Raw genomic sequence first — 19497 nt, 5'->3', positions numbered from 1 at the left:
ATCTCACCCTTATAGTAACGTAAGTTACCAGCAGAAGCAAAGAATATTTGTACGTACTTAAATGTGTACGAACCAGTGATTAATGGACCACTATGTGACATTAGCATTTTAGACGATGTTTTTATATGTATATTGTTTTTTGTACATAATTTTATTTATTTCCAACATTACATAAAAAAACATTAATTTTTTTTTATCGTACATATACTACTTAACGTGAATGATTTATTATACGTTTTAAGTTTTGTAATATTATTTTGTAAGGAAAAAAAGCAATATGTATGTTGAATTCAATAACTTTATTTCATTAAAAGTATTTCAAAAATTAGAAACATTCTCAGAGCTTCATTTAGCTACTTTCTCACAAGAGCTTGATTCTCATTTGTTGAAGTATTATCAAACCACACGTTCAATAATAATGTGTTTATTTACTTTTTTTATTGAATACTGCCTAAACACATATATCGTAACTGTTGATTGATAATAACACGCATGAATAAATAAGTCGAAATGAGCGTATACACAAATGATTCATGAGTGATTGACCTTGTTTCAATTTTTAACCTGCAGCGTGGCTCCGTTTAAAACGTTCATCTCGGCCGATGGTACTATGAACTGCGTCTCTGGATAGAGTAACTCGATTCTGGACTTCAGAGAATCGTATACTACCATGAAGTTTCCTTGAGGATTTTCTAACAATATCGTATCTTTGTTATTTCCTACTTGCATGTTAACGAAGCGGCAAGCAGGAAGTTTAACTAATGATTCCACTACGCATGTCGGCGACATTCCAACTTTTATTACTTGAATTAATGCAAAATTCAGCGACAGGAAGTTCGTTTCATTATTCAGTTTATTTCCATTGGCAAACAGCTCAAAATTACATCCATAAATACCATACATTCTTTGTACTTCCTCTCTTAACTGATTGTAATTAATAGTTTTACCGGCATTTTCCAACAGCAGAGTACCATAAATGCTGTTGGTACCGAACCTCGGTCGAAAACCAATCAACTCGACATTCACGAACTTGGTGAAAGGAACGACATAATTGCTTTCATTCGTATTTTTAGCTTTGATAATTTCAAGTTGCAAAGGTCGTTTTCCAGCCAAAACAAGCGCCAGATGAACGTCGACACCTTTAACGTTAGAAGTCTCCTCGATGATGGATTTCGCGCTAGCAGGTTTCTCAGACATACTTTTTTGTGGCGTTTTCGTTGTACTCTCGATGAACTCCTTGTGACTAACGATTATTTTAGCTATAACGCTATTGGTGTCCTTAACGTCATAGTAAACCGTCGCTTCGTCCAGAGGTACAAGCTTTGCTTTTTTTCTGAGCTTTTGCACTCGATTGATAATCTCTCTTGCTAAGCCTTCATTCTGCATAGTCTCATCAGGCGTCACGTCCAACAAAATCAACACATTACCTTCACTGTGAGCTTCGTATCGTTTGGAAATCTCGTCGGCAGCCGGTCCAGTAAAACTGAACATCAGTCTGAGATCTTGTTCCTCAAGCTTATAGCCTAGCACTTCGATCTCCTTCTTTGAAACGAATAACTGCAGCTCTTCGTCGGTTAGTTCTTTAATTGCCGCAGCTACAACCTTGAACTCGCCTTTCAGCCTAGCACCAAGAGTTTTGTGATCCGGTTCAGCTCTAAGTGTAACACCATACTTCTTCTTATCCGTGGTGACCGTTAATTCTTTAACATTCAGTTCTTCCAAGATGTATGATCGCAAAGAAAGAATATCGTTGATTATGTTTACATCCTGATGAATAACCACAATTTCCGGCAGAGGATATTTCGCAGGCAGAGTCTTGCGATCTCTTACAACTCGACCAAGCTCGATCACGGTCTGCATACAAGAGATGGCGCCTTCAATTTTCTCATCAATTAACTCTTCACAAGCATCCGGGATCATTTGATAGTGGATACTTTCCATATTGTTGCCAGGTGGTAGGAGCTTGCGAAGCCTTTGGAACATGAACTCGGTAAGGAAAGGTGTGAATGGAGCGTTAATTCTCGCCATCGTGTAGACTACTCGGAATAGAGTATTGAGCGCTGCTTGACAGTCTTTCTTACCGCTATCACCCTTGATACGCTTGCGGTTCATGCGAACGTACCAATTGGTTAGATTGTCGATGTATTTGACAAGGCGAGGAACAACGGTGTAAAGACGATACGCCTGCATCTCGGTCTTGAGGAATTGCAGTAGAGTCTCGGTGAAGGATAGAATCCATTTGTCCATGATATTGGTGGATGGCTCCTTAGTTTCTACGTAGACAAATTTGATTTTCTCGTCATGCTCAAAGCGCTCGACATTCTGGATAAGGAATCTGAATGCATTGTACCAGGGTAAGAACACATCTTTGATGACGTCTCGTACACCTTCTTCCTTGAATCGAAGATTTTCAGCTCTGACGACAGGCGAATTGATAAGATAGAGTCTCAAAGCATCGGCGCCATATTTGTCGATGATTTCTCGAGGATCCGGATAATTCTTCTTACGCTTAGACATCTTTTGACCATCGGATGCGAGGATCAATCCATTAGCAATGAGGTTCTTGAATGGTGGTTTGCCGAACAGCGCAGTCGAGATAACCAAGAGAGTGTAGAACCAACCGCGAGTCTGATCGATACCCTCAGCAATAAAATCAGCTGGAAAGCTTTCTTCAAAGTCTTTCACGCGTTCGAATGGATAATGCATCTGAGCGTAAGGCATGGAACCTGATTCAAACCAGCAATCAAAGACCTCTGGAACTCTACTAAGTGGTGGGTAACCAGGACGTTTAGACGGAATTTTCAAATGGTCGATGCTCTCACGATGAATGTCAGTGATCTACAAATAAAAGCGTTAATATTAGACAGGAAATCGTCAAAAGGTTCAGTTTATATTTTACCTTTTGCCCAGTTAATTGTTCTAATTCAGCAATACTTCCTACACACACGACTTCCTTTCTATCATCAGATATCCACAGAGGAATTGGATTACCCCAATAGCGATTTCTACTGATAGCCCAGTCTCGTGCTTCTCTGAGCCAATTGCCAAAACGTTTTTCCTTAACGTATTCGGGTACCCAGTAAGTTTCAGCATTAGCTTTCAAAAGTTTTTCTTTAATAGACTCAACCCTTACAAACCACGAAGGTACGGCTTTGTAAAGTAGAGGAGTATCGGATCGCCAACAGAATGGATAACTGTGTTTCGTTGTGCTGCTGATAATTAGACGGCCTGTAGACTGCAAATGCTTGATGATTTCTTTGTCGGCGTCTTTCACATATTTCCCAAGGAATTCTTTAACTGGCTCTGTGAAACGACCACAACTGTCTACAGGACAGATGCTCTCCTGATCTCTAGTAATTATACCTGCTTTCAAACAGCAACGATAATCATCTTCTCCAAAGTAAGGTGCTTGATGGACTACACCTGTACCTGATTCGGCAGTAACATATTCATCATTCAAAATTTTAAATGCACCTGTAATTAAAAGCATTGCATAAGATCTTACCTTTTATAAATTATTTTCATTGAAATGTATTAAATTATTATACCTTTTTCTTTCATGTGTAGAAAATAAGGGAACAATGGTTCATAAGACTTGCCTAACAAGTCTGATCCTTTTCGGATCTTATGAATAGTGTATAAATCATCTGATTTATAAACAAGTCCTAAATTAGCTTCTAACAAAATGTACACTTTTCCAGATTCTTCTTCAATAATTTCTACATATTCAAAGTTGGGGTTGACGCATAAAGCTAAATTGCTTGGTAAGGTCCATGGTGTGGTTGTCCATGCTAACATGCTTACTCCAGGTTCATCAACCAGAGGGAAAGACACAACCACTGAAGGATCAACTGTATCTTTGTAATTCTGACCAGATTCAAAATTTGATAATGGAGTATTACAACCAGTAGAGAAAGGCATCACTTTGACCCCTTGATAAACCAAACCTTTCTCATACATTTGTTTAAAAATCCACCAGATTGTTTCCATATACCATGGGTACAATGTTTTGTAGTCATTTTTAAAGTCTATCCATCTGCCTAATCTACCAACAATCTTTTTCCACTCATCAGCATATCTCATGACAATATTTCTGCACTCTTTATTATAATTAGCAATACCCATTTTCATTACATCGTCTGGTCCTTTAATATTGAGTGCTTTATCAATTTCAAACTCCACCGGTAAACCATGAGTATCCCAACCAAACCTCCGTTCTACATGAAAACCTGTTTGATGTGCATACCTTTAAAAATATGTAAAATTCAATGAATTTTATTTGAGAAAAGGCAACATCTAATAGATGAATAGACATTAACAGATTTATTAAATGAAATATATAGTTGATTTTTTCGTTAAGTTTCATAGATCATATAAATACCTGGTAACAATATCTTTGATAGTGCCAGCCAAAATATGACCGTAATGAGGCAAGCCAGTAGCGAAAGGTGGACCATCATAGAATGAGTAACGAGGTTTACCCTTGGACTGTTTTAGGCAACTTTCAAAAACTTCGTATTTATTCCAATACTCTAGTATGACTTCTTCCTCATGAGGGAAATTGATCGACTCGGGTAATTTGTTATCCATTTCGTCGAATTTGTAAAATCCAAAATGACGGTACACTGGCAAAATTAGGCTCACCGGTTACTACAGTCACGTGTCTGATGTATAACTTCGACAAACACCTTATACTTTAAATAAGTATCGATATTACGTACATTAATGGCAGATTCACACGTCTGTTTAAGCAAGTATCCCACCTGTAGGGCTATAGATACATACATACAACTTTTATTTTAAGACATAAAGTATATTTATATCTACGAATATAACATATGCTTTCATATCTATATAATATCTCGTGTAATAATAATTTTGTCACTATAATATATAATACATATAATATATATCAGAACAGTGGCGCCGCCGCTGTGAGCGCGCTATATTACAAATGTTACACGTATGTACATATAATATAAAAACATTACAAAAACCTTTTCTTTTGTTTTTGCAATCTTGTGTATTACTTCTATCTTTTTTACAAAATATGTGTAAGCGATAATAATAAAGGCAATACACTTACTATAGTCTCATAATATATAAATACACTGCCAAGACATTAGCTACGATCCGCGAAGTTCAAAATCCAAATAATTTTTGACAATTGAGCATCGATGGCATCAAATTAATAATTTCTGGCAAGTTGCTTTCCGCAGGCCGCAAAATAAGGCTTTGACTTAATCTCCTTTGGTGTTATCGATACTCAATCGTCAAAAATAATTCGGATTTTGAAGTTTAGGAGTCGTCAATTAATGCCCAGACAGAGTACAATTGAATAAGTGTTCCCTCGTAAGATATGGACATTCGAAATGGACGCACATGTTTAATTAAAGAGGCTGCATCTGGATCGTAGCGGATCGCCTGGGGTAAATTAGTGTTTGAGCTAGTTTGAGGTTAGAATTAAATTGCCAATTAATGGCGCTGCTGTGGTAGTTCAATTTTTTTTCGAGAAAAATAATTTGTGTATGACAAACGAAACTAACTTTGTAGGATTGATAATTGAATACTGTTACTAACCAGTATTTCATTGTAAAAGACCTTGTACTTGGTTGAGCTTATTTTTTAACCTCTAAGTTATTTAGCATTTACTGTAAGTATACAATTTGTATATATTTTCTAACGGTTATTATTTAAATATAGTAGTTGTATTATAATAGTTATTATAGCGATTGATTAACTGCTTTTTTACTTTAACCACTTGAAAAATTATATAAATAGTTGTATAACTGATTTGATTTTCAATTTTCCAAAATAAACTGATGTCAACAATTTTCATTTTTGTATAGATCAAAATGTACGATGGTGTAGGACTTACAACCCCAAGAGGATCAGGCACATCCGGTCATGTGCAACGTAATTTTGCAGCTGTATCCAAAAGAGAAAAGCAAAAAAATAAAAGTCTCTCAGAATCAATAATCAAACAACCAAATAAGGAAATTCTTGAACATGAGAGAAAAAGACAAATAGAAGTTGAATGCATGGAATTGTCAGATAAATTAGAGATTGATGGTTGTACTCAAGAACAGATTGATACAGAAGTTGATGCTTATAGGAAAATGAGACTAGAAGATTATGAAAATGGAGAATTAGATGATTCAAGGATCGGAAATTCACATCAGAGAGCAGAAGCTCAACATAAAAGAAATGCAAGATTAGAAGAAATATTTGGTGTATCAATGCGGCAGCCAGTATTTACAACTAGTCATAATGAAGAAAGTCAAAATTAATTTTAAAAATGAAAGTACAATTGAAGATTTGACTACTGTTCAGTGAGTAATTTAATTTTCACTATAATAATGTGATATTGTGAAGGGATTATATTTATAGGTTCAATAATATTTGTTATGAAATTTAAGTAAATTATTCTGTTTATTATACTGAAAATATACATTGAAAATTTTCACAAGTATTAGTTTAGAATTAAGTACAGAAGTTTGCATTATAAGAAAATGATAATGAACAGAATATATGAAAAAAGAGTGTTTATTACAATAATATATTAATACTATTCTTTGTACAGTTTGTATAAGTACTGAAATAAAAATTATTGAAATATAGTATTGTATATACTATTTTCGATAAATAAATACTACTTTCAACTATCAAAAGTTAGCTCAAAATTCTCTTTAAGTTACATTCTCTTAGAAACTGCAATAAAGGAGAGATAACATAAGAATTTTGCTTGCAAAAAAAATTTGATTTTTTTGTAAATAAAATTCTTATTTTAAATAAATATATTTAATATATTTAAGCTAATTAATCACAATTTTTTCTGAACAATGATTGTTGCTTCTTGATCTTCTTTGCTTACATCTTTGTCACCCCAACCCCAGAGATCATGACTTCCATCTCCTGTTCTAAGAACTCGTTTTTTTATAACTTCCCTAGACACAGTTTTCAAGTCATAAGCCCAACCTATTCGTGCAAAGCAATCAATGAAAGCTGTTGTGAAATTGACCCAATAATCTCCTAGCTCAGAAGTTTTATAGTCCCATGGGAATGTATGATGATAATTGTGCCAACCTTCTCCCAGTGCCATGAGAGCAACACTGATATTTTCGGCTGGATTAATGTATCTAACATGTTAAACAACATTTAGGAAATTAATAACAAATAATTTAGAGGTTTAGGTATTGTGAAAAACGTTTTCATACTTATCATAGGGTTTGTTTCCAAAAAGATGAGCAGCAGAATTTACCAACCATGTTACATTAAGGGTAAATGCATAACGTAAAAGAGTGGGAATAAAATAAGCATTCTGCCAAGATTCATTCCAACAATAAACTGGTATTATTGTTGGAAGAACAAAACAAAACAATGGCATTAATATCATATAGTACCTGAAATGTAAAAAACATGTTACAGTAGCTTGTAAAACCAGATAATTATTATTATTCCTAATAATTTCTTACTTTTTCTGGAATTTGAGAATAGGATCCTTGTACAAATCACTCATATCAATCTGCTTTCCTTTCTCCTTGATATCAGGGTGCTTACGAACAAGTAACCAGCCAATGTGTGCAAAAAAGAATCCTCTTTTTGCATTGTGTGGGTCAGCATTTGTTTCACTATATTTGTGATGCATTCTATGATCTCTAGCCCAATCCACAACAGCATCCTGAAAAAACCATAAATAATGGTTAAAGAAAATGTTATTAATAAATTTGTATATTTGACATTAACCTGAAAAGCTATAGTGTTGAATAATGTCAAAAGTAATCGCAATGGCCATTTAGCTTTGTAAGATCGATGAGCCCAAAGTCTATGAACTCCAGCTGTGATTCCTAATGCAGATACTTGATAGAGGAAGATTGCTAAAAAAATTTTTGTTATATATTTTTCTGCTGAATTATAAATATTTATGTAAATCATATCAAATGAACATAATTTTTATATTATTAGTTTTATCAAATCTGAGGAATACATATAGCTGCTTTCAATATTAATTATATAATCGTATACATTAAACATTTGTCATCGACCTTTTAGAGATATACTATTGCCTACTGAAAAATACATTATTGTCTAAATTAACAGCGATAACCGCGAGTAATCGAATTGATAGATTGGTATTGTTCCGTATTCATTTATCGTCTAATTTTCATCACATTGACCAATCAAAAATTACCGAAGGATTAATTATGGAAATCGTAAATATTACGACCTGTGATGTAAAGCTTAATAACTCACCAAATATCATTGTTGCAAGTTTTGCCGATGTGAAAACTAAATAAACACCATACAAAGCCGCAACGTGTAAAAGGGCGAAAAGGACAACATTCCTCCAAACGAATTGGACCTTGTATGTTTCCTTTTCCTCGTATTTTTCCGTTGTTGACTCGTGATTTGTCAATTCGTTATCAAGTTTATCCTCCTCAAAAAGCACGCCGGTCGATGTAGACGTGGTGCAAGGAGCCATCTTAGTAAAGTTGCTTTTGTAACTAAAATTTGACAAAATCTATACGTTAATATTTTACTTAATGGGAACAGATTAAGAATTTAAATTACGATAAATGATTAAGAAATTAATTTAAAAAAATGTAGGGAAAATCATCGATCAGACAATACTTAATAACCATATCAGATATAATTGTTAACTTCGGTTTTGGTTATTATTTATTATATTATTATATTATATTATATTGTCGTTATTGAGGCGCATTTATGTTATTATCACGAATGTATTGTCTGATCGATGATTTTCCCTATATTTTTTTTGATTGATATCTTAGTGATTTATCGTATTTTTTATTATTTATTGTATTTTTTATTGACCGAATCCGAATAAATGGAAAATATAAAAATTTAACGATTTTATTCCTTCCTTACATAAAAACGAAAACTTTAGTATGTCATTTAGGAAAGAATTACATAAAATTTTTACAAATTACATTTTACTAGACTATATACTTTCAGTTACTTAAGTGACCCAAAACTTTCCAGTTTATTGTAAGCGAATAAAATAAAATCAAACTTCATAAAATCGCGCAATAATTTTCCGGGAAATTCTAACACGCCGCACTGATGAAAATAAACCACTTAACGATTATACAAGAAAAAGAACTTTTACGTAAATGGCGACTTGTTTACAATGCGTGAATATTGTTTACTCTGTCCTCAAACTATTCCGAAAAGACAAACTTTGCTTACCGAAAATTAACAAAAGAAATAGCAACATACATTTATTGAAGCCCAGGACACTACGCAAAGATTGTCTTTAACAAATACACTGCCGTGAGCAATGTCACTCACCGTTCTTTTTCACAAATTAATTCAGAGTCCGTTAACCAGGCACAACATCACCACAGGAAACGCTAGAGTAGTAAAAGCATAACGAGCAACAATGCCGACCGGTAATGATGGAGTGCGGCTTCTGGCTTACGCCTGTGAGTATGAGTTGCCGTCAGCCGAGATGCTATCTGCCAATAAATGAGCTAGTATCCCCACCGTTCGCCGTTTTATATATCGCAAGTCACACCACGTGCGTGCAGCGCCGGTCTATTTGCTGTTCCGGGAACACAAATTTTCTTTTCTTTTGTGCCTGTCCACCAGATCACGTACGATTTTAGGGGTATGATGCAAGTGAAGTAATTGTTTACGATGTTCATCCACCATAATGCAGTAATAACTTTTGTATTTTATATGGCTTATTTTATGTAATTCCGTTTGAGAAAATCAAAACTTGGTTCAAAAAATAAATTTTATTTTTATATACGCAAACTCGATACACTTAGTTATAGAAAATAAAAATGTTATTTAAATCGATCGATTATGATTGTTATTTTTTAATTTTTTTATCTTAAATATATTTTTATTTCATTGGCATTCCAAAAAATTACATTGATATTCAATAATGAGATTGTATTGGTGAATTTAGTTCTAGGTATTGTTAACGTAACTAAATATTAGTTTTGTTTTTGTTGATTCAATTAAGTTGCATCGATCGCGTTCCTATCATTTTTATATACTTTAAATATTTCTTAAGATTTTTAGTTTTATTCTACTATGTACTAAAGAATAGTTATCAATAAAAGCTCAAATATTGTAACAATAATTGCGAAGTTATAAAAAAGAAATGGAAATATTTATCGAACGTATGACGAAGCTTATTACTGAAGAGATGTATACAGTAGAGTTAACGAGACAGATCATGTTGAGGGTGAATGAATATAACATGAAAGCTTGATTTATAAGTAGGCACTTGTTCAATGGAAATGTACAAGAACAGTGTGCTTGTCAGCGACATTCACTGTACACGTGGAATCCACTTGTAAATAATACGACAGATGATCATTTGGAATAGTGGATTTTGGCATTGTGTGTATATTTGGAGAAAGTGGCCGTTGTAAATCCCAATAGGTACATAACTTTTTGTATTTGAATTTGAATTTAATGAATTGAGAGATATTTTTATTTATTAAGCCTTGAGGCGCACACTAGCTTTCTCATTTTAAAACATGTACTTTTACTAAATCTGTGCTTGTTGTCAAATATCAAGTTTTAAATAACTAATATTTATATAAAGTTTTAATTAATCGTTAAAACTATAAAAATTCGAATTGTGTGAAAAATGTTTAATCTTTTTACTGCTGATCTTATTTTTATAAGCAACATAGATCACAGACAAGGTAATCTTTATAATAAGCTGTCGTTTTTTTAAATTGGTCTATTTTTAACATTGACGCGTTGTATCAAAGTCAGAAGTTAAAACACCATTGAATTCCTATATCTCTATTTCAACGTTTATTAACAATACACGGTTGAATATTTAACGTATAACGTAATGCATTTGATGTAATTAAAAGTGACGTTTTCAAAAATAATTGAATAGCATTAATAAAATGTATCTCTGAGTACAAATAACCCAGTATCTACGTTACACATTAAAGTTTATACGAAAATATTTGTAGCATATACGTTGCTTAATCCTGCTTATACGCCAATTATCTTTTGTTTTATTTTTATGCATGTAGCGGAGATTTCTTGTCGAGGAATGTAATTGATACTTTGACTGTTCTTGTTATCTTTTAATTTGAACGATTGTTTTGACGCCTTTTTAAATATTATCTGTTATTTATCGTATATTTTTATGAGTCGTAATTGTCTTCTCATATTAGATTTTTATCATCCCATCCCTAAAGTGCGTGGCCACTATCACCTGTTCTGTGGATTCGTTTTTTAGTAACATCAAGCGAGACAGTTTTCAAATTATAGGTCCAGCCTGTCCATGCAATAAAGTCAACAAAGGTAGTATTTTTCTAATTCTGAAATTTTGTAATCCTAAAGAAAATTATGGTATGGTAATGGTATAGTTGTTGCGTTAGCCTTCTTTAAACGATCACGTGATCGACACGGTCCCATGTTCTAAAACGCAAAATAAAGATGTTTTCTGGATTCGTTAAAAAAGTTTAATGTAATGGCTAAAATTATATCGTTAGGTTTCTTTCGGTTTTCCGTTATTCAATGCAATTCATTATTTAAATAATGCACATACATTCATGTCTATGCGCTTCCCTTTTTCTTTAACAACAGGATGTTTGCGAACGCGCAATCAAATGGTGTAGTCATAAAATAATCCTTTTTATGTGCTGTACGGATCGGCATTTGTTTCACTATATTTATAATGTATTTCGTTATTGAACACTGCCATTTTGAAAAGTTCCAACAAGGAATATGAATATAATTAGTAAAGACGTATTTAAATTTTTAAAGGTATAAAAGATATCATAGTTATTATTTTATTATGATAAGACTTTATGAGAAGTTTTGACTTTCACGAATAAATAAGGGCATTGATCTTTTGACGTGCCGTATTGTCAGGCAGTAACCCATAACTACTGGTTTACGGAAGTTAATGATTAAAATATACTGTTTTGATTTTTTAACTCATTTTATTTATTTAAACCAATTATGTGATCAAATTTAGAAAAAAAACATTGATGTATATTTTTAATTTCTAAAAGCTAAGTACGATAATAGCTGCTCAAGAGGGCTATTCCAAAGAAATAATTGAAGTATTTGCATATGTATGTTTAATTGTTTTATCGATTACGAACGTTTATGAGTGATAGTCGTTGCTTGTAAGTCTTCTTTCGTTATATTTTTATCACCCCAACCCCAAAGTTCATGACTTCCATCACCAGTTCTTTGGACTCGTCTTTTGATAATGTCTGGTGAAACAGTTTTTAAATCATAAGCCCAACCTATCTTTGCGAATAAATCGATGAAAGCAGTGGTGAAATTAAACGCGTAATTTCCCAATTCTGCTGTTTTATAGTCCCAAGGGAAAGTATGGTGGTAATTATGCCAACCCTCTCCTAAAGCTACTATAGAAACGCCTAAATTTTGCGATGGATAAATACTCCTAAAATCAAACGAAAAATCAAATATATAAAAATTTAGAATAGCAGAAGTTTTCGTGAACAATGTTTTTCGATTTACTTCTCATACGGCTTATTTCCAAATAGGTGTGCAGCGGAGTTTACAAACCAAGTTGCATTTACAGTGTAAACCCAGCGTAAAATAGTTGGTACAAAGTAAGCATTTCTCCACGATTCATTCCAACAATAAACTGGTATCACAGTTGGCAGAATGAAACAACACAGTGGCATTAAAATCATGTAGTATCTATTATTTTAGAATGATTATTCGATAAAATATGTAGTTTCAAACATATTACAATTGTTTTGAAATAACTTACTTTTTTTGGAATCTAAGTATAGGATCGGCGTACAAATCCCTTAAATCAATTTCTTTTCCTTTTTCTCGAAGTTCTGGATGTTTACGACAAAGCAGCCAGCCAACATGTGCAAAAAAGAATCCCCTTTTTGCATTATATGGATCAGCGTTTGTCTCGCTATATTTGTGGTGCATGCGATGGTCTCTTGCCCAGTCGACAACGGCATCCTATAGATTTATAAATAATTAAAGAAAACTTCGTTGGTAGATTTGTATATTTAACATTTACCTGAAAAGCTATAGTATTGAATAATGTCAAAAGCAATCGCAGTGGCCATTTCGCTTTGTAAGCTCGATGAGACCAAAGTCTATGAACTCCAGCTGTGATTCCGAACCCACTCAAATGATACAGAATAATAGCTAAAAATAATAAAATTATATTTTCTTTTTAATTAAAAAACAAATCATTTTAAAAATCATTATGAGTGTTGGTTGCGGGAAGACTTTATTTTCGACGTTATATTGAAAGTAATATTTCATTTTTCTTTTCAACACTACAATCTGTATTAGGAATGAAAGTAAACGATATTCAGTTACATTTGCATCAGTAAGGAGGAAAACTTTCAATTTGTCATTAATTTTTATAGAACTTTTCCATCATGAAATGCGTTTTTATGACCTACACACGTGTTATGAGTGATAATCATAGGGAAAAGAGAACACTAATGTATATCCGTGATATCGTTTCGTCATTTTCATTAGACTTAAAATCTGCATTATTTCCATATTGATAAGTTCGGTAACGCCAAATGCCTTTCCGTATTGCACTTCTTTCACATTACGTAAAATTTATTGCCTCACCAAATATCGTTGTTGAGATTTTTGCTGAAGAGAAAATTAAGTATACACCGTATAATGCTCCAAGATGCAAATAAATAAAAATAATAATGTTCCTCCAGACTAACTGCACTTTATAAGGCTTTTCATGATCAGTTTTATCTATTTTTGGTTGAATCGGCGATTTTCCATTCAACTTATCAGAATATACAGTTTTATCAATATCGAGAGTCATTTGTTGTACGTTATTCTGTAAATAAATAATTATATTAACGGCATTATTATGAAAAATATATTGATTGGTGAAAAAAAAATTTCAAATATTAGTCTCGTATTGTAAAAATATTCATAAATAATTTAAACATTGCGGTAGAAATCTTTAGGCTACAGCAAAATTTATAAAATTTCTTCCAAAAAATGCATATACTTTGCAATTCCTTACGAATCCAATTATTTTTCAAAATATTGTGTTGCCCTGATAAAAGTACTAATTTTTAAACTATACATTTGGCTAAGCTTACAATTTCCTTATTTATTTTGAAATATAATTATATGTACATACCGTGTATTTGCTTTATAAATAAGTTTGTTCTCAACTATCTTGTAATAACTAATGTCATACTTTTCGATTAATGAACTATTGAATCATTTTTTCTTTTGCACTTCTAAAATCACAGCTGAACGGTGTAACGCATACTACGCGAAAAAGACATCAAATGAAAAGCGCTCTAAATGAAATTCTGAATTGAACAGTGCGGCTGAAAATTTGCGTTAACAAGCATATATCCGCCAAAGTATATTTTGTTAACCAAATTTAAATATCGGAAACCGAGTTCATTTGACTTTTAGATACAGTCACTTACATTTTTTTAATTAGAATTTTTAAGATGAAAAATATTGTTTTTATTTGCATCTTTTTTAATCGAGATAAATCTATTATTTAACTAAATCGTTGTAGTAATCCTGCTAATATAAATTGAATAAAAAAATAATAGAGCTTCATTGTTGAACATACCTGTTACGATGATAATAAAACAGATCGACAAAACTAGATTTTTAGATAAATCCTAGTAAAAAATGTTATCTACCTACCTACATTTATTTATTATTTTAACTCCCTTCTCTGCAACTGTATTCTGTAGTCATCTATAATCGTATAATAGATATTAATTATAGCAACAATTCAATTATAAATATAATCAATAGATAGAGATAATATTTTATCGCTTATTTTTAATTTGTCTTAACTTCAATTACTTGTCCATCACTTCAGAATTTATACTCAATTGTTAGAAAATAATTACACTTGTAAAAAAGACTACATTTTAAAAAGTTAACTAAAGGAGTAGCATTTATACAAAAAAAAATTAAGAGTTTTAAATAGAAATTGTTGTACATTAGGCAATATTATACCATATCGCTTTCAAAATTATATTATAACGTAGCTTTGCTGTCAGCGATTGGCATAAAAAAGAACGACACAACGCAAATTTTTTTTTATAAACATTAACATTTCGTTTGGTTGAAATGAATTATTTTTTTTATTGCCATTCACATGTACATTACATAGTTGAAAATTGCTAGATTTTATACTTAGCACGAGTCAATCAGAAAAATTTGTGACTGTTAATAAAAAATCAATAAACGTAATTACAATGTTTGTAAAGTACATGTAATATTCGATTTCATAGACGCTTCTATCATTAAAACGAAATAATCGTTTACAGTAATCATAATTTCATCTTCCATAGGTAAAAAATCGTGTTTCCTACTTTAAAACATAATGTTTTTTCAAATTCTCTCAAAATCAATTTGAAAGGTAAGCGTTCACTGAGTCATTTGCCACTTGTTAGCTTTTGCAATATTCTTAGTAATCCATCAGTTGTCTAATTGTCTATTCAATTATTCTGATTTTCGAGTAATAATTGTTACTTCTTTATCTTCTTTCGTAATATCTTTATCACCCCAGCCCCAAAGTTCGTGACTTCCGTCACCAGTTCTCTGGACTCGTTTCTTAATCATATCCATTGAAACGCTTTTCAAATCGTAAGCCCAGCCTACCCACGCGAAAAAGTCGATGAAGGCATTAGTGAAATTCACTCCATAATCTCCCAACTCGGACGTTTTATAATCCCACGGGAAAGTGTGATGGTAGTTGTGCCAACCTTCTCCCAATGTTACGAGAGATACACTTTTATTCTGCGTTGGTTGAAGATTTCTAAAATATAAATTGCAAAACATTAAGCAATGTATTGAATGGTACAAATACAAAAGTAGACTTTAGATTACCTGTCATAAGGTTTGTTTCCATAAAAGTGGCCGAAGGAATTAACAAGCGCGGTAATATGGATGGTAAACAAATAACGTAGAACACCTGGTATAAAGAAACCATTGACCCAAGACTCATTCCAAAAATAAACTGGTACGACAGTTGGAAGAATGAAGCAACACAATGGCATCAAGTACCAATAGTACCTGGAAAATGTCATTAATTTCTTTAAAACAACTTTTAATCTCCACATTATTTGCCAATAAAAAAACAACGCACTTGTCTTGGAATCTAAGTATCGGATCTGCTTCCAAGTCACTCATATCTATTCCTTTTCCTTTCTCTATTATATCGGGATGTTTGGTCATCATTACCCAGCCCATGTGCGAGAAAAATAAGCCTCTCCTAGAGTTATGTGGATCACCATCAGTGTCACTGTATTTATGATGAAGTCGATGTACTTTTGACCAAGTCAAAACGGATCGCTGTAAAAAATGAAATAAAAAACGAGAAATTGCACGATCGAAGCCGTCGTTGAAAGATGAGTATGCTATCGAGTTATTATTACCTGGAAAGCAATGGTATTGAAGAATGTAAGAATAACTCTGAGTTGCCATTTGGCTTTGTATGCTCGATGAGACCAAAGTCTGTGTACACCGGCAGTGATTCCCAAGATGCAGACCGGATACAGGATAAACGCTAAAAGTCGGTTGAACAATCGTATTAATAAAAATTCATTGAAATGAAATATTATAAATAAGTGTAATTTAATAGAAAATATCTCGATATTAAAACCGAATACTCGATGTGTAAGTCTAGATGCCCTTACTAGCAAATACTCTCCGTACGAGGCACATGTTCAACAGGCTGCATCATTTACTTGTAAGCTCGTATTTTTATATTCTTGTCCGACGCTTTAAAATTCGCTATTTTCCTTTATATCGCTTAGCCCCAAAACGCGAACGTTTTTCGATAATTAAACGTTATTTTTTCCCGTGTCGGGCGGAGATTGCACGAGCTCGAACGAAAAAAATGCATCGATATGCTTTTACGACGCAACAATGCAGAATGAAACTCACCAAGTAACGTCGTTTGAATTTTCGCCGAACTAAAGATAAGGTATAGCCCGTATAGCGAGCCGACGTGCAGAGCAGCGATGAAAATCACGTGCAGCCAAATCCATTCGGCTTTGAACGGCTCTTTGGCCTCGACTTTGTCGGCTTTCCTAGCGACCGCCGGGCTGTCTTCTAGCTGGTCGTCCTCATAAAGCACACCGGTCGCTGCTAAATCGCTCGTGGTGTTGGGTGCCATGCTTGCTCTTCCCTTCAGAAAACTATCCGGCAGCTGCAAATTCAAACCCCGGATGTCATCGAGGGAAACTCTCCGATTGGTTGGGAACAATGAGTCGCTTCGGGAAAATGCCCGATGAGAGTCTTCGAGCGAAACGGTACACGCGCAAACTCACTTCGAACTCAACTTATATATAGGGGCTGCCACCTATACGGAGCGCGCTTGTGTGCGTATCTCCTTCTCGTCTCTTTACTTTTGCTTGAGGCCTCCGCCCGTGTGCCTTTCTTTCTAACCGTCTGTCTCTCTCTCTCTCTCTCTCCCTCTCTCGTTCTATTTCCTTCGACTGTTCGCTAAAATTGGCTTTATGGAATAGTTACACCCCTTAGGTAACGTTCATAGGCACTTTTATATCCGTCCTTCACGCGTACTGACGCAAACTTAAGCTCGACTCCTCTATTTGAATATGTTTAATCAGTCCTCTTTAATTGAGCAATTTTCAAAATTAGACTGTCATTAGCACATGATGAAAACAAATAAAAAAATAATCAACGAACTGTCACGGATTTATTGACACTAAATTAAATATAAAATATATAATAAAATCACATCATGGTCTACCAACGATAATTATTTTGGGACACGCTATCATTTGGCTATATATTAACAGTCTACCGATAACAGAGTTTGTCATTATCAGACGTTTTGTTCAATTCCCAGACTTTGTATATAAATTAAACGATACGCGTCATCAAAAGGCTTTGCAACAATGTCGGAGTATAATATACGTTTTTGGCCTATAGGGTTTGATACGTAGAGTACTTACTCGAGTCGAATACACGCATACACTGCGTCGTGATTTTTGACACTGCTTCAAGGTCGTTTCAATATACAAGTCTAAAGATCTACAAGTGTTAATTAGAGTTTTGATAATTAAACGCGTCTTTGAGTACCCGATCACCCAGTCGCTTTGCGATCACCTACCACGGTAATTAGAGCCTCGAGGGCTCTCACGAGTTATAATTTTAGTCAATAACGTTAATCGTTTGCGCCATCCGAATGGCATTACCGATATAGCGCTATAAAAGATGTCGCAACGGGGGACAAAAAAATCGCCGCGCTAGGCAAACGCAAATTCGGATCGAACGCACAGACACCACACTCACCGTCTAAGAGTCGCGAGCGTTGCAGAGGCGCATAGCACTGTTGCACGAGGACGATAGCCAAAAGCAAGCTGCAGCTGCGAGAGCGTGCGAGCAGCGAGGAGAGAAACACGTGCTGTGGTTGAATAGACTCCGAGGCAGAAAGCCGGCGAGCAGCGCAATGGGCTCTAAACGACGCGTCAGCCGAGGTGCCGTTCACCAATCAGCGAGGGCCCCATTCGAGCGCCACGTTAGATTGGCTATTTATGTGCCTTGAGCGAACCTAGCGCCGGAATGCTATACAGATGTTCGTTGCAATGTCATTTGCCGATCAAGTACCTTCTGTACGTATGAAGGGGCGGGAGGGCGGGAGGATCTTTCTATTGTTAGGGAGTGACACTGTTCCATGAGCGCTAAGTTACCGAAATTTTGACGTTCGAGAATTATGTCGCGTGTAATCAGGCCAGGAACAAAATTACTATTACTTTCAATTTTTTGCACGATTGATTTTCGTGTGAGCTATTTCGGAAAATTGATTAAAATAAGTGCTTATAAATTATTTACAGCTCTTTGAAGTCGTCAATTATATGACAAATTACATATCAAATTAGTCGAAGAGGAAAATTATTTCAATTTAATTATAATCCGATAATTATTGGGTGTTTGCTTTATTAAATAACGTTACTTTTGACATAAAATTTCATTTTAATTTTGTTGTTTGATTATTGATTTCGAATTTTCCTGAATATGGCGCGCATAGAACAGCGTCGCCCCCAAACGACAGAAAGACATTTTGACTCGAAAACGTTCGCCTAGGCTATATCAGTTATTTACTACGGTGCGGGGAGGATGTTAGCAGCGTGGGATAGTATAAGGCCGAGGCAGCAAGCGGCCACGTGTGCGGAGAGAGCGCACACGTGGTCGCGGATGCGCGACACCAGCTGCATACGCGGGTTTTCCAGCGCGACGGCGCGAACCAAGGGAGGGCAAAGGTCGCAGTGAGCAGAGTTCGAGTGATCTCTCGGCTCCGTGACTGATAACGGACGCGCACGTGTTCGACGATAGCTTATCGGCGCTCGCAGCCGTAGCGGCGCACTCCTTAATTTCCGTTCCGGCTCGTACGCGTCTTCGCGATGTCAACGGATTCTGTCTCTTCAGCGCTGTTCACGGAATTGTTTCGTCGCAAAATACCTGAGCGCGCTGCGCCTGGAAGTGACTCGT

General features: G+C 34.5%; 6 protein-coding genes across 10 annotated transcripts in view; 2 read left to right on the top strand and 4 right to left on the bottom strand.

Annotated features, from left to right (window-relative positions):
• LOC131675681 (translation machinery-associated protein 16) overlaps window positions 1–19497 on the top strand; it is a 57226-nt gene that overhangs the window by 15237 nt on the left and 22492 nt on the right. The window contains exon 1 of one of the 2 annotated variants that reach the window (XM_058954757.1): window positions 6226–6332. The exons of the other annotated variant lie outside the window; for it this stretch is intronic. The gene's annotated coding sequence lies outside the window, so the exon portion shown is untranslated. Of the gene's footprint in view, window positions 1–6225; window positions 6333–19497 lie in introns of those variants that run through there. 2 annotated transcript variants of the gene reach the window in all.
• Window positions 553–4746, bottom strand: LOC131675668 (isoleucine--tRNA ligase, cytoplasmic). The gene is made up of 4 exons (XM_058954730.1): window positions 4382–4746; window positions 3549–4246; window positions 2900–3474; window positions 553–2838 (listed from the first exon to the last, which is right to left on the bottom strand). The coding sequence occupies exons 1-4, from the start codon at window positions 4588–4590 to the stop codon at window positions 553–555; spliced, it is 3768 nt and encodes a 1255-aa protein (XP_058810713.1). The 5' UTR covers window positions 4591–4746.
• Window positions 5193–6290, top strand: LOC131675683 (uncharacterized). Of its 2 annotated transcripts, none has more exons than XM_058954760.1 (2): window positions 5193–5429; window positions 5850–6290. In XM_058954760.1, exon 2 carries the CDS (start codon window positions 5856–5858, stop codon window positions 6288–6290), a length of 435 nt encoding a protein of 144 aa, XP_058810743.1. In that variant the 5' UTR covers window positions 5193–5429; window positions 5850–5855. The 2 variants fall into 2 exon arrangements, with proteins under 2 accessions (XP_058810743.1, XP_058810742.1); XM_058954759.1 differs by lacking the exon at window positions 5193–5429 and adding an exon at window positions 5463–5653.
• LOC131675674 (acyl-CoA Delta-9 desaturase-like) lies at window positions 6666–9466 on the bottom strand. 3 transcript variants are annotated; one of them, XM_058954743.1, is made up of 6 exons: window positions 9214–9459; window positions 8254–8504; window positions 7747–7877; window positions 7476–7681; window positions 7218–7403; window positions 6666–7139 (listed from the first exon to the last, which is right to left on the bottom strand). In XM_058954743.1, exons 1-6 carry the CDS (start codon window positions 9243–9245, stop codon window positions 6824–6826), a joined length of 1122 nt encoding a protein of 373 aa, XP_058810726.1. In that variant the 5' UTR covers window positions 9246–9459; the 3' UTR covers window positions 6666–6823. The 3 variants fall into 3 exon arrangements, with proteins under 3 accessions (XP_058810726.1, XP_058810728.1, XP_058810727.1); XM_058954745.1 differs by having other exon boundaries at window positions 6670–7139; window positions 9244–9457; XM_058954744.1 differs by having other exon boundaries at window positions 6675–7139; window positions 9316–9466.
• Window positions 11950–14271, bottom strand: LOC131675678 (acyl-CoA Delta-9 desaturase-like). The gene is made up of 6 exons (XM_058954749.1): window positions 14141–14271; window positions 13603–13828; window positions 13031–13161; window positions 12764–12969; window positions 12505–12690; window positions 11950–12427 (listed from the first exon to the last, which is right to left on the bottom strand). Exons 2-6 carry the CDS (start codon window positions 13811–13813, stop codon window positions 12112–12114), a joined length of 1050 nt encoding a protein of 349 aa, XP_058810732.1. The 5' UTR covers window positions 13814–13828; window positions 14141–14271; the 3' UTR covers window positions 11950–12111.
• LOC131675676 (acyl-CoA Delta-9 desaturase-like) lies at window positions 15083–18501 on the bottom strand. The gene is made up of 6 exons (XM_058954748.1): window positions 18301–18501; window positions 16927–17191; window positions 16416–16546; window positions 16127–16332; window positions 15868–16053; window positions 15083–15796 (listed from the first exon to the last, which is right to left on the bottom strand). Exons 2-6 carry the CDS (start codon window positions 17156–17158, stop codon window positions 15481–15483), a joined length of 1071 nt encoding a protein of 356 aa, XP_058810731.1. The 5' UTR covers window positions 17159–17191; window positions 18301–18501; the 3' UTR covers window positions 15083–15480.

Source organism: Phymastichus coffea, unplaced genomic scaffold (genome assembly GCF_024137745.1).
Source record: "Phymastichus coffea isolate CEN01 unplaced genomic scaffold, Cenicafe_Pcof_1.1 PCOF00028, whole genome shotgun sequence".
NCBI lineage: Eukaryota > Metazoa > Arthropoda > Insecta > Hymenoptera > Eulophidae > Phymastichus > Phymastichus coffea.
This window is presented reverse-complemented; position numbering and strand designations above follow the sequence as displayed.